The sequence below is a fragment of the Gymnogyps californianus genome, chromosome 1 (genome assembly GCF_018139145.2).
Source record: "Gymnogyps californianus isolate 813 chromosome 1, ASM1813914v2, whole genome shotgun sequence".
In the NCBI taxonomy this organism is placed as follows: Eukaryota; Metazoa; Chordata; class Aves; order Accipitriformes; family Cathartidae; genus Gymnogyps; species Gymnogyps californianus.
In genome coordinates this window covers 141832643-141846690 of record NC_059471.1, presented here as the reverse complement: position 1 = coordinate 141846690, position 14048 = coordinate 141832643, and the positions used below count along the sequence as shown (strand labels likewise).

The 14048-nt window shown below is 41.8% G+C and overlaps 1 protein-coding gene across 1 annotated transcript in view; it reads right to left on the bottom strand.

The window, feature by feature from the left end:
* The window catches only part of EFCAB6 (EF-hand calcium binding domain 6), a 108555-nt gene that overhangs the window by 14032 nt on the left and 80475 nt on the right, over positions 1-14048 (bottom strand). The window contains 2 exon segments of the mRNA XM_050897913.1: positions 8263-8451; positions 11677-11872. Coding sequence (XP_050753870.1) covers positions 8263-8451; positions 11677-11872 — 385 coding nt within the window.

The following is a 14048-nucleotide window of genomic DNA, read 5'->3' as shown; positions in this document are numbered from 1 at the left end:
TTTGTTTATTTCATAAGACCTAATGCACTTTGATCTTAAAATGGTTAGAGAGCCAATAAAAAAATAAATCACTTCTTCTTCTTGCAAACCACAGATTGAAAATTAGAAAACCTTTTATATTCAGTTATTGCATTACATTCATCTACCACATGCAGTCAGTACATTCAGTGTGTATCTATGACTCTATCATCCGCAGCTAAAATAATCACCTTTAGCTGAAATAATGGAGCTGGAGCCTGAAATCTCAGACTCTGGGCTGGGCATCTGCACATTAAAGTGCCATTTCTGCATTTGAAACTAACCTTATATACAGTGTGGATACGTTTGTTAGCATTGCTGTGTCTGACTTTAACCTCATGAGTGAAAGGGAGCAACAGGAACGAAGCTGCCTCAGAGCTGTGCAGCGTATACCCTAGCAGTGCTTACAGATCATTTATAGAAGAGTTTCTGTTGGATAGAAAAGGGGTTACTTCTCTTTTAGTGATTTCCTGATATTTGCTGCCATGTGCTCCACTCATCCCATCAAGCTCTGTACATATATCACTTCAGAATTCAGGAGCCAGGACTCTGCAGCCTGCCCCTGCTTCGTAGCTTCTCAGACTACTGCATGGCCTCTGAGCAGTACCTGCCCCACACCATGGCCAAATGCCAGCTGCCGCCGCAGGCTCCGAAGCCCAGAGTACCTGACTGTCCTGCTCAGCTCTCCACAGGCTTCGTAACAGAATTTTAGAGCACCTTGGGAGGACCATGTAAATCCACTTTCACCTCCTGCTTTCACCAAGAGAGGGGGGGCATTATTACAAGGCTTTTCTTATGGGCCACCCTATGTAGCTCGCTTGCTGTTCAAAGCAGAGCTGTATTTTTCTTCTTTAGAAAGTTCCTTGCACAGCCTCATGTCCTTTTCTATAAATGGCATAACTATGCTGATTAGTAATAAAAGAAGGCTCCACCACCCACACCTGCTTAGTGAAGCTCCATTCCTGCAGCTCCTTCCTGTTTCTGGAAGATTTTTCTATTAAGAGGAATCCTTAATTAGAAAGTAAATCAGTACATCAAGATAAATTACAATTTCTCTGGTCCTGTTCTCTGCCCTGTCACAAGTCTGACCTCCCTCCCTTTCTGGGGAGGCTCAGAAACCAAAGGTCTTGGGAAACAGCTTACACAAGAAGGTCCTCGTATCTTCCCCTGAAAAAGGATGCATTTTCCTCTTTGTACATGAGAATGACCTTTGCCAGAAGTAATCGTCCTTTTGACAGTTTACACAGTTTTAGAGGCTTCTTTAGAGGCTTAGCGCATGGGCCCTCCTTTACCCTAACAACACGTATCTTCAAGTTGTTTTCCATAAATGCTCTTCCCTAAAGATGTGTGGAAGCAGCAGAGTTAGTTGCCTCAGCGCGGATTGGGGTGGAAATGCATTTTCTTCTCATGTTCAGATAACCAGTAATTCACCAGCCAGCCTGTTCTAGCTCTCAGAGTCTCAGCACTATAGAGAAGCTTGTACTTTATCCCTGGGTTACAAGTAGAGCTGTATCCTTAGTAGAGCTTCATTAACCTGAGTGCAGATTTACACCTGCTGAGGATTTGATAGCTGGTGTGCAACAGGAGCTTGCAATAATAAACCCAATTATAAATAAAAGATGAAAACTCCATTGAGGGTCATTCTGTAATGTACCATTTTCCTTTTGACTAACAGTTTGCAACAGACAGATTCAAGTTTTGAGGTCACATTTGCAGGATAAAATACTCTTGGTAGTGTTTAGAATATGTAATGGTATACAACGGTTTGGCAAAATGATTTGACACAATGAGTCAACGGTGGCCCACACACCAATCTCTGTCTTGTCTAGAAAAAAAGCCACATTCCTCTAAATGTAATTAAAGTAACTATTGTATTAAATAACTATGAAATACTAAGCCTAGGTAGAACCGAGTAAAGAAGCAGCAGCCACAGTAAGGCTTCCCTGCTCCTCTGTCTCCCCAGCAGTGTCTAGCCCATCAGCAGTATGCCTGATGGTCTAATACTATGTTCCCTACTTTCCATTATCCCTAGTTTCTCCTTTTCCTCTACTCTTAGTAAATACAGAGTGAAAGGCTTCCATCCAAAGGAACAATTTGCCATTTTAAAATTCCGTTAGACCCTTTTCTTCATTACTCAGAACAGAGAAGGAAAGGGAGGTATGGCTTTGGCAGACTTGTCAATGGGGAAAGATCCCAAAACAGATATCCTGGCACAATGAGGGACAGCACATTGTAGTCATGGGGAGGGCACTGCACAGGAAAGCAGGGGCAAGGAAGGGGAATTTTCAACCCAGTTTTGCTATGGATAAAGCAAAACATGGAGTTAGATCATGGCGTAAGGAAAGCTTTAACGTTTCTCAGCCTGGAAAGCAGATGTAATACTGGAAAACAGATGCAAACATGCAGGTGTCCCAGAAGGAGTATTTCCCTAGAGCACAGCTGCTCTACATGAGGACAAAGTTTGTGGTGCTGCTGACTGAGGGTAGGGACATAATCAGCAGGCTGCTAATCTCTGCTGCTGGTGCAATGGATCATGACTGATGACAGTCAGTTGTCTGATCATATCAGTGGCCCAGAACAGGAGGGCCCAGAAGTTCAACAGCTGAGGACAGTGAGTAATGAATAAACCTGTAAAACTCCCACCCCCAAGACAGGGAAAAGCACCACCTCTGTAGGGCAGGTCCTTACGTATTCCTGCTGCAATTTCACAGGTAGATCATGGCAGCAAAATGAACTTCAGCTCCCCACACCTGAACACAGTGCACAAGGGCTGGGTTAGTAACACTGCTGAATTTAGGAAGCAAGGTTGTGGAAAGACTGAGGATGTCAATTCTCTGTTGCATGGGTTTTTTGAGCTCCGAAACTATATGGTTACAACAGACACACTGTAGAGTTGCACTCTGTGCATTTCATCTCTTGCAGGCTAATCGGTGTTAGGGGAGTCACAGCACAGCCACTCTCCATTTGTGGAGCTGGTAAGCTGTGTCAGTGCTGTCCCCTCTGTCGATTTAAGAATAGTTTCCAAGATCACAAGGAAGCTGTTTTGTTTGCATTTTAGAGGAAGGGGTTGTAGCAGCCACTGCTGAGAGCAATGTGATGCAAGAGCAAGTGGCTTTAGCTCTGTAGACTCTCCACTAGCAACATGCCCAACAAAGATGGTGACAGTGACGATGTACCCATGCTTTTCACTAGCTAATAGCAGAAACTAGCTGGACCTCAGTCCTGTGATCTGGAGGTACAGTTCTCACAGTGCCAGGCTTCAAGAAGAGATTTGAACTTGCTGTACTGGGGGGAATCCTCTGATGGGTACAGGTCTAAGGAGAAGCAGGATGCTCTCTCTGTCAGGAGGAGTATCCAGGATGAACAAGCCTACAGTTTTGCAGGCAGGTTGATTAGATGGAACTGGCTGAAAACAAAATGCACTCAGCTGGTGAAGAAGGCACTTTGCAGCATGAGACAGACTGCAGAGAAACTCAGAACAGGAAGCTAAACGCAAACAAAAATGGAGAATTTAGTGTGGAAACAGAAAGTTCAGGACAAAGCTAAATCAAATGCCTGATTTGATATTGAAATGTTCTGCAAATTTTTCCTCAAAGAAGTCCTGGAATTCAATCTTATTTCCAAATTACATCATTTTAGATTAAATCACTTTTTAAAAAGACAAGCTTTCCTGAATATGTTTTTACTCATTCCAGTAATTCCCTTTGTCAGCTGAAAGGCACATGTGTCAGCAAACCTCTAGTTAGTTCAGTTCCTGCCCTTGAATGGGCACAAACGGTGATCTGTCCCTTCTCTCTGTCATCTCCTCAATCTGCCCTGCCCTCTTTCTCCTCGCTGCTGGACTTGACAGGTGAAGGTTTACTAAGCTTGCAGTAAATCACTTAGCAGTCTCAGCTCCAGGAAGGCTAAACAGCAAATTATTTGGCCATGATCATAATCCCTCCTTTCCCCGTATATTCCCCCCTATAGGCAGCTGTGCTGATGAACACTGTGCTGTTCTAGACCTGACCAGCATGCCCTGAACTATCGCTTTTAACACGTTCTTTACTTTTTCCCCTTCCACATCTGAAATAGCTCACAGTGGGGAAGGACATGTGAGTACATTTTGTTTTGGGGGAGTCTGATTCCCAGCTGCAGCTTTCATTAGTCCAGACTGCATTAGCCACTTACTTTAATGCAGAAGAGCTCCACTCGGGCCTTATTAATCACAAGACTGGCAGGCCAGCCAAGAAAAGTTCATGATGCATACCCCTAGCTCCAGGGTATCGTCAAAGAGTCCACTGGTGGTTAATAGCATTCCACCTAAGACAATGTCCTCTCTGTCTCCTTCCTCAGCTCTTCTGCAGTTGGTTAGCAACATCCAAGCTAAGTGCCATAACCATGGCTCGCTCTTATCTGAATATTGTGCTGCAATCATATTGCTTAAAATACTTTACATTTCTTAATTCTATTTTTGTATAGTATAGCACTACAGCTCTACATAGCTGTATTTCAGTGGGCATCCTGCTCATATACAGATGCTGTAGTGTGTATTCTAGAGAGTTAATCAGAATGTAAAGCTCATCAACATATGTCAAAGCCATCCAAAGATCTACGTGATGCATAAAACATTTAGAAATAATTTCCACAAGACTTTTTTTCATCTCCCCTTATTCAGCTGTTTTCTAGGAAAAAATACAACTTAAACCTGTATGGCTTTTGGGTTTGTGAATGTTTGCCTTTGTGGTTGTGGGTTTTATTTATGAGGTGCCATTTGAGACAAAAGTCATCCCAGGCTCATACTTTACTAGTTCAGTAAATTTTCCATACTTTAATGATCAAGCTGCATACTTTACTTGTTACTTTTTAATATACTTCAGTGATCAAATTGTATAGCGTAATGATCAGTTTTCCTAACATGCCTGAATGAGTTGCATACCTCATTAATTTAGATACATACTTTACAGGCCAAAATTGTAGCGTGTTTGGATGAAGTGAATAATTTAACAACCAGCCTTCCCTCAGAACCTGCACAGGAGCCCAGGAATACGTGTGAACCCAGGGTGGGATGAAATTGCAAAGGCGTGGGAAATTTTGGGTTGAACTGAAAATGAAAACATGAGATTTGAGAGCATCTGGAAGCTGATGGTCTCTGAACCAACACTGTGAACCTGGCTCGTATTTGTTTTGTCTTTTGAAAAATGTTCCCTTGTGGATTAATTTGAGATTTTAATGATGGATTTATCCCTTCTACTCCTAACAAAGCACAGAAAACTGTTCAAGGTGAACGCTCAATATTGAAAAAAGCAGTACAGGCTCCAGTCCTGTCATGGACCGAGTACCTCCTGAAAGATGTGGAGGTAGCTTACTTTTTTGCTAAGGTGAGGTGGAAAGTATTTGGGGTTTTGGAGGACTAAGAGAGACTTCATGTTAAAATGTACACACTTGCAGAGTTTGATCCCAGGAATTGTGCAGCTTGTCAAGTTGTTAAGGAGGCTTAGCACCTACTTTGAGGATGAGAAGACATTACAGCAAAACCTTCCCTAACAAAAGCAGCTACCTATTCTAAAGTTAACACGAAAGCTTGCTGGCGGTCAATATTACAGCACACAAATACATTCTTAAAATAATTATACAGATATGTTATATTTCATACAATGGGTCTTTGTGCTGGTATGACTCAGTTGAAACTTACTGAATTTATATCAGCATAAAAGCAGGAAAGGGGGAAATGCGGCATTTTCTAACCTATACAAAGTATTCCACTGTTTTATACTTGAGAAGCATGTAATCTATCTGTTAAGATTGCATTTTAATAACCTGAAAATATAAATATTTTAAAATCCCCAACTATTTTTTAAATAACTATAATTAAATGTAGTCCTGCCACTAAGGACAAAGTAACAGTTGCACTACTATAAATATTAATGCTAAATTTACAGAGAATAAAATACATTTAAGCAACCTTATAAAATTTTGAATAAAGCTACACTTATAATAAGCACTTTGGTAAAGCTATGCCTATTGGTAACTGACATGCATAGATAAAGTCTCTAACCTGCTACAAAAACCTATAACACATTACAAGCGTTCGGAGCTGTTTATGGGTCCTCCTTCATTTGAAACCTGTGGTGCCTCCTCCTCCTCCTCTCGTGAATCACTCAAGCCCTGCGATTATTTGAAGCCTGACAGACTTTGACTCGGGGCATGAAGAGGCTGAGACAGATCTCACTGGTTTTCCAGCTTCTGCTTTATGACACAAGATTTAATCACCGTATAGCTCTATACGGATTTGTTTAGCACAACATTCTATTATCGCCATGGCAATAAAGTGGTAGGCTTTTTATATGGTTTTCCATTGGGTGATGATTATTATTTTTCTCACTTTATTTGTGCTTCGAGCACATACTTTTGAAAATGAAACATAGTTACTTCTTAGAACATAAAGATGCAAGTTAATACTTACTTTTTTTTTTTTTTTTAGAACTGCTTTTTATCCAGCTAGTAGCCAGCTTTCCCATCCTTAGCCAAGTTCAGAAATGAGCTGTAAGGTAATGTCATTTGGACTCCTGCACCCTCAGATCGACTTACACCTGCTTCCCTCTGGGTAAGGCAGACCAAGAGGGGAGAAGCTAGAGGAAAAGGAGGGACTGTGAAATTAAAATAGGACAGAGACTTCTTTTACTTACACCTTTTGATAATGCTCCTGTTATTTACAAACACAATAAGGATTGCTGCACTGATAAAAGGATGTGATTATGAACTGAAGGATCTGTTCCTGGAGTCTGCACCAAGTGAACGGCTCCAAATGAGGCACTGTGGACACAAACTTCTGCCACAGAGAAAGAGCAACTCTAGTTTAATTTGAGTTGTTGCAACATGCGCATTCAGAGCATCAGAAGACTCTGTCCATGACTACAGTCAAGATTTTCTCTGTACTTGACTAATCTCTGTGTTTGACCTTCCTGCTACATCTACATTGCTATTATTGTTTGGCGCCAAGAACCTGGTGGGCTTCCTGTTCCACTCACTTTTCTGTCCAGCCCCTGCCAGTCCATCTAGACAGGTCAGGGATCACTGAGCATATTTGGATATCCCACGTCCTACGTTGCCCAGTTGGGGCAATCTGGCTGCATCTGTGGTCATGCTTTCAGCTTGCCACATGTACAGACCTCAGTCTACATGAGTGTAAGACTTATCATAGAATGGTTTGGGTTGGAAGGGACCTTAAAGATCATCTAGTTCCAACCCCCCTGCCATGGGCAGGAACACCTTCCACTAGATCAGGTTGCTCAAAGCCCCATCCAGCCTGGCCTTGAACACTTCCAGGGAGGGGGCATCCACAACCTCACCGGGCAACCTGTTCCAGTGCCTCACCACCCTCACAGTGAAGAACTTCTTCCTTATGTCCAATCTAAATCTACCTTCTTTCAGTTTAAAGCCATTACCCCTTGTCCTATCAACTACATGCCCGTGTAAAAAGTCCCTCTCTGGCTTTCTTGTAGACCCCCGTTAGGTACTGGAAGGCTGCTGTAAGGTCTTCCCGGAGCCTTCTCCTCTCCAGGCTGAACAACCCCAACTCTCTCAGCCTGTCTTCATAGGAGTGGTGCTCCAGCCCTCTGATCATCTTTGTGGCCCTCTCTGGACTCACTCCAACAGGTCCATGTCCTTCTTATGTTGGGGCCCCAGAGCTGAACGCAGTACTCCAGGTGGGGTCTCACAAGAGCAGAGTAGAGGGGAGAATCACCTCCCTCAACCTGCTGGTCATGCTTCTTTTGATGCAGCCCAGGATACGGTTGGCTTTCTGGGCTGCAAATGCACATTGCTGGATCATGTTGAGATTCTTGTCAACCAACATCCCCAAGTCCTTCACCGCAGGGCTGCTCTCAATCCACTCATCACCCAGCCTGTATTGGTGCTTGGGATTGCCCCGACCCATGTGCAGGACCTTGCACTTGGCCTTGTTGAACTTCATGAGGTTCACACGGGCCCACCTCTCAAGCCTGTCAAGGTCCCTCTGGATGGCATCCCTTCCCTCCAGTGTGTTGATCGCACCACAGAGCTCAGTGTCATGGGCAAACTTGCTGAGGGTGCACTCAATCCCACTTAACTTCTTAGAGCAGTTTGTAAGGAGATAAGGGGTTCATGGAGTTCAACAGAAATCAACAGAAATATATGTGAATTTTGCATGCTTAGTTAGTCACTTCTAACACATCAGATCGTATCTTTTAAAGAAATATATTATAGCTTGGTAGCTCCTCTTACCTCTGTGAGGTGGTTTAAGCTTTTCAGGAAAACTTTCCACTCTACTGTGAAGTCCTCACAAAGGTTAAGGTTCTTGAGAAGGTGCCTGAGCTGCTTGTCTGATAATTTAAAGCAGAAATGGTCAAGTACTTGCTGAAATTCCAGTGCTTTAATTACTCTAGTGTCTTCTTTATCAAATAGAGAAAATGCCTGAGAAGCAAGAATTCAAATTATTTAAGCAAACCTAGACATTCCAAAAGAGGAGTCTTTTTTAGCAACCATTTAGCAGTTCACATGGAAATACCTGAGACCCATATGCCTTTTACTTGCAGGCATTTTATGCATGAAGAAACAAAACACATTTCTCAGAACCTTACTTAGTTTGAAGCTTTCCTTTCTTTTAAAAATGAGATGCAATTGTTGAAACAAGCCAAAAATAACCTGTATTTCTGTGCCACATGTAAATACAAATATGGAAATAAACAACAATCTGCAGTAAAAGCAAAAAGGCATTATATCAAGTATCCAAACATTCCAGAAAAGGTAGTGGTTAAGACAAGAGAGGAAACAAACAAAAATATTTGAGGGCTGCCTTAAATAATTTAAATTAAAATATTTTTAATTGAACTCACCTGAGCTTATTGAATTTGCCTTTTGTTCTGCCCCCAAATCATTGTCCCTGGCAGGGCAAGTTTGTTTTCTACTCTGTAAAGGACTTGATAGTCCTTCATCCTCATGAGTCCTTCAGCTCATCTTGAAGGCTTACTTGCTCTCTTCTCGTCCTCCCTTGCACAAAATGCCCAGCCTATTCTTTGGGGGAAATTTCCAAAGGTTTCCCAGGGAAACAGATTAGGTTTAGCACAGTTGTAGCAGGAGGCATGCAAGAGAGTAGTTCAAATGAGTGGCAGAAATACCAAGGTCTAGAAAAGTTGTGGGTCATATCCACTGTCATTCTGCCTGGCTGCTACTAACTTATCATGCCCACTTGTTTTATTCTGCCCCTTATTTATGATGCTGCACATATAAATCACTGATTCCATAAATGTAAATGAATATTACACCTTTCAAAACTTCATGTTAAAGTCCTATTACTCTGCTAACACTATAGCATATTGGTGTAATACAGCAATTTTGTTTTACCATTAGAACTGTTCAAAATAATGGGCTTAAAAATGTGTATTTAATGTACATGAACAATGTCTACTGGCAAAACAAAGGCTACCATATCCAAAGGACATTGGAAAGGAATCCTTTGAACACTAAAGAGGATTCTGTAACTGCTTAATATGAAAGTTTGATCTTTGCTTAAATACTGAAAGTCTTACGGTAAAAACAAAGCATTGAGTATATAGTATGCATGGTACCGAGTATGATGAAAATGCATGGGAAACGATTATACTGACAGAGAAGACCCACCTGAACTCTTAAACTATTTGTTCTGAAACTTCAAAGGTCTGTATTCTGTTGTAGAAATGTCATGGATGGGACGTGATAGGGTTTTTTTTTTTTCAACTAGCTGGACTCTAGGAACTGTGCTTTCAGATCTGCCTCTTTCTAACAAAATATTTTGTTATAAGCTTATGTCGTTAGAGTCCCCCATCACATAGGTGGCAGCAACTATTACTCAAAAAAAGGCTCAAAAGAAAATTGAGAACTTCCTTTTTTCTCATGTAAGGCAAATTAGAAAAAGTTCTGCTTTTCCATAGCATGGTGGACAAAGTCTGGCTCTCCATGGAGAAAATCCCTTGGTCTCTGAAGTTATATTAACCACCAAATGGTATCCTAAAAGACTAAATGGACAATTTGTTCATGCCAAAAGTAATTTTCAAATCATACCCTCAGCAGACAAAACTGTGACCTTCTCCATTTCCAAGACACCCAGGGATGAGAGGACAGATATTGTCATCTATTAAAATTTAACGAACACTAACCTGCGCTATTGAATTTATCTGTTTAGTATTTCAATAATGCAGAGCACAGGAAGGATTTTTTTTTCCCTTACAATGAAAAATGTAAAGTGATTATATAAATACTTCGATATCTTGTTCAATAGTTAGTCTATCTGGCCAAAAATGGCAACGTGGCCCCAGTAAGTTTACAAACGTCACAGGAGTCTCCAAATAGCGTGAAAAGAGATTTCTGTAAAGAAACAGCATCTCCCATGGTACTACTTTTTTTTGGCTGCTTGTAGCAGTGACATCACTAGTGATGACTTTGTTGGAAGCCTGTGTTATTTTTAACTGCAGGACAGCGTCCACAGATTGCAATTTCAGAAATGCAGCCATTGATGACAGGGATTTTCTACCCCCATCGTCTTCCCAGTCACTGTTCCCTTCCCCTCCCTTGTGCGGGCAGCAGCTCTCCCATGGCCACGCACAACTGATCAGGCTTTTGTCAGGTTGAAGTTCCCTGATCCGGGTCATTGGGCAGGAAGACAAGTACTGGTTTTGATACAAGGCAGGCGGGAGGACCACATTGCTGGGGACACAGGGGTAGTGAGACCATCTTTGCAGGCATAAGCCTGCCTCTAAAGCCATGAGCTTAAACTGTACCTGAAACTGCAGGTACAGCTGAGATGGCTCTACAGTCTTTGCGAAAGCAATGTCTCCTTCAAGGTCTTTTGATTATTCTTTCCCATGCTTGAAAACAATCTTACCGTGGCATCAAGAATTATTTACTCTAGAGGCTGCTGCATTTCAGTAGACTCCGACACAACAGTCTAAGACTACTTAATATACAGCATTCTTTCATTCACAGCTTTCAAAATTCTAGAAAGAAGTGGTTATTTTTATTGTTCTCATTTTACAGGTGGGAAAACCAGGAAACTTGCTGCTCGACAGCTAATGCACCTTATCTGTCTGTGTCAGAGTCAGAAGTGGCCAAGAGCGTAAATGCAGATACTTGCAGAGCCCCAGCTGACAGGTGCTAACTTCTGCAGCCACTATGATGTGCTCACATCTGATCATATGTCTTTATCCTCAGTTGCTACGTGATCCTTTCATCTGATAAAACCATAATGTCTGCCTGCAGTAGCACATTATATCTACTTATAGTAAGTCTCAGCTTAGGAAACTCAACAGAGCTATTTGAAAGACGTGATATTTACATGCTTCGGACACAATTTACAGACAACTGGAGGAGGAAAAGGGGTTTGGGAAGAGAGGAAGGTCCTGATAATTTGCTATTTGCTTTTTCCTTTCCAATCCTTACCTTCAAAAACCTCTAGGCTTGATTTGATATGCTTGTTTTGTGGAGTTACAAGAATACAATCAATGAAGAAGTCTGTAGTTGTCAGAAGGTGCTATTTCTACATAGGCCAAAGTTGTTGGTAGCACTCAATTAATAGCAGAAAAGTTTCAAAGCCTTTGGGTTAGTCCCCAGCCAGGCAGAAAAAAATAGACATTAAATAATATGCGGTGACCACATGAAACTTACCTTGTACAAAAAACCATAAGATGATGCAACTATTTCTTTTGTCTTAATTAGGGTCTGTTCTAAGCTGAGCGCTGCAAAGCTTGCAGGTGGTACAGCCTGCTTTTGTCTCTGTTGGTATTTAGATGCTCTGCCATCATCAATTGCTCTCAGGAAATCAAAATGAGAGAGCTTGCTGTCATGAATGCTGATTCCTAAGCTAAGGGAAAAACACAGAATGAGATATCAATGATTTTAAATAATTATCTCACTGTTGTCTGTACTGATTAATTATGATGATATATTATTTGTACTGCAGCAGCACTTCAGGATATGCTTGTGCTGTCAGTGTATAAATCCTGTTAGTTCCAGCCCAAGCTCTTTCTCAGGTCTAAGCCACCAATCCTGTTATTTAAATGCAACCACACTCTCAGATGCAGATCCAGGTCAATCTCCAGATGCTCAAGAGGAGACCTGCTTTAGCCTGGGCCCAAGTGCACAACCTTCTGGTCCATCAGCATTAACTTTGTGCTTTTTAAACACAGCACAGTATTTTGATTACAATCTACTGCTGAGCTTACCATCCCCAATGTGGCCAGAGGACACGTAGGCTCCCAGCCTTGTCCTTGAATCTCCTTTTCACATCACAGTGTAAACACAGTCTAATAGACTCTGTTGAGGAGTAGATGTTCATTGTGTTAAGTGCTGGTACTTTCCCTTGACTTTCTGCTTTACAAAAATACCTTTGACTCACAGATGCTGAAGTGCTGCTTAAGCCTCCCAATATGTCGTGATCATTACAATTCTGAGAGAAAGAAGCAGAACCACGTACAGCCTGGTAAGCTGTTACCAGACACAAGCTAGGACATCCAATACCACTCTGTGATACGTTTCATGCATGTACCAGCACAGGTCTATACTCACTCATGATTTCTCTACCATATGGGAGGAAACCAAACCAGGTTCCATACAATGCTGCTTCTTATGTTTGTGATAGAAGGGCTTACCTTCCCTCTCAACCTGCACTTCGCTTCGCACAGCGTGTCAGGCCACTAGAGAATTATTTTACACACTCTTGGCAGGTCTCAGCCTCACTGTCTCACGCACTGCCCCCCCCCTCCTTTGGTGTGTCCGCTGAGCTGCACAGAGGGCTGGTACATTTGGCCCAGCAGCCACTGCCGTTGACTCGTGGGGCGCCGTGTCCAGTGAGGGTTTTCTCTTCTGATCGCTTGTGCTCAGGATGTACCTGGGAGCCCAGCCCATGGGCTCTGCAGGCTGCACTCACAACTTGCCGAATTTCTGTCTGTCAGCTGAAACATCTGCTGGATCACAGACACTGGGGAATTTCATGTTCTGTCACATCGGAAATTCAGTGGGTTACAGAGCTGACTACAGATAGCTCCAGGTAACAACAGTGAATATATTTTTGCATCAAATATCAGCATGGGGAAAGATGAGCTCTTGCATATGATTTGGGAATTTTTTTTTGCGGAGGACTTTGTTACCAAACTAAATTAATTTTTATTCAAAGATGTTTTACCATAAAAAGACTGGAATTAAGGCAGGCTTCACGTATGCAGAAAATATGTGAATATAAAAGTTATACAGCATGAAAGATTAAGACAAGATGAATAGCACTAACCATTACATGAAGAGCTACTTTCCTCCAATGTCATGTGACTTGTGACCACTTAATGAAAAGATACCTGGTATATTTTAAACAAGGACTTCAAACCTGTTTAATGAGCCTGTAGAGTTCATCACCACAAGGGATACAATAGCAGGGACTTGCTCTGCTCTCCCAGTATAAAGCCAGCGTAGTCAGTTTGTGGAATTTCCTACCATTGAAAGACAATCGGAGAGTCTCCAGACTACAATATACATTAGGTGTTTTTGATACAGATCTATTGGCTCCCATGGAATTATTCCAGATTGACCTTAGAGTTACCATCTATGGAGAGGTTTTTAATAGACTTTAATAATTTTATAGCCAATTATCAGAACTACAGATTCTTTACACATATGTATTAGGCAGACAATTCCTATGCTGCAGGGGAAAGGCTGGACTTTTTTTAGTCTTGCATTCAGCTTTTTTGTCAGAATTATGGTCAAGGCAAGTCCTAGAGAGCCAAGACTTGACAGAGGAGATGGCCCCACTACACAACCCTGATTTTCTTGTTTAAAACTGAGTTACTGTAACGTACTTTTATCATCTGTTTCCACAGTAAATCACTGGGGACCAATGCCTCAGCTACCAATCACCAGAATATCCAGTTACAAGAATGTCTAATTAATGGGGAGAGCCAGTAAAACAAAGAGGAAGCTTTATAAAACAGGCTGGAAAAGAAATTAACTATAGACCCCATATCTGCTAGTAAGAAAAAAAATATTCAAGA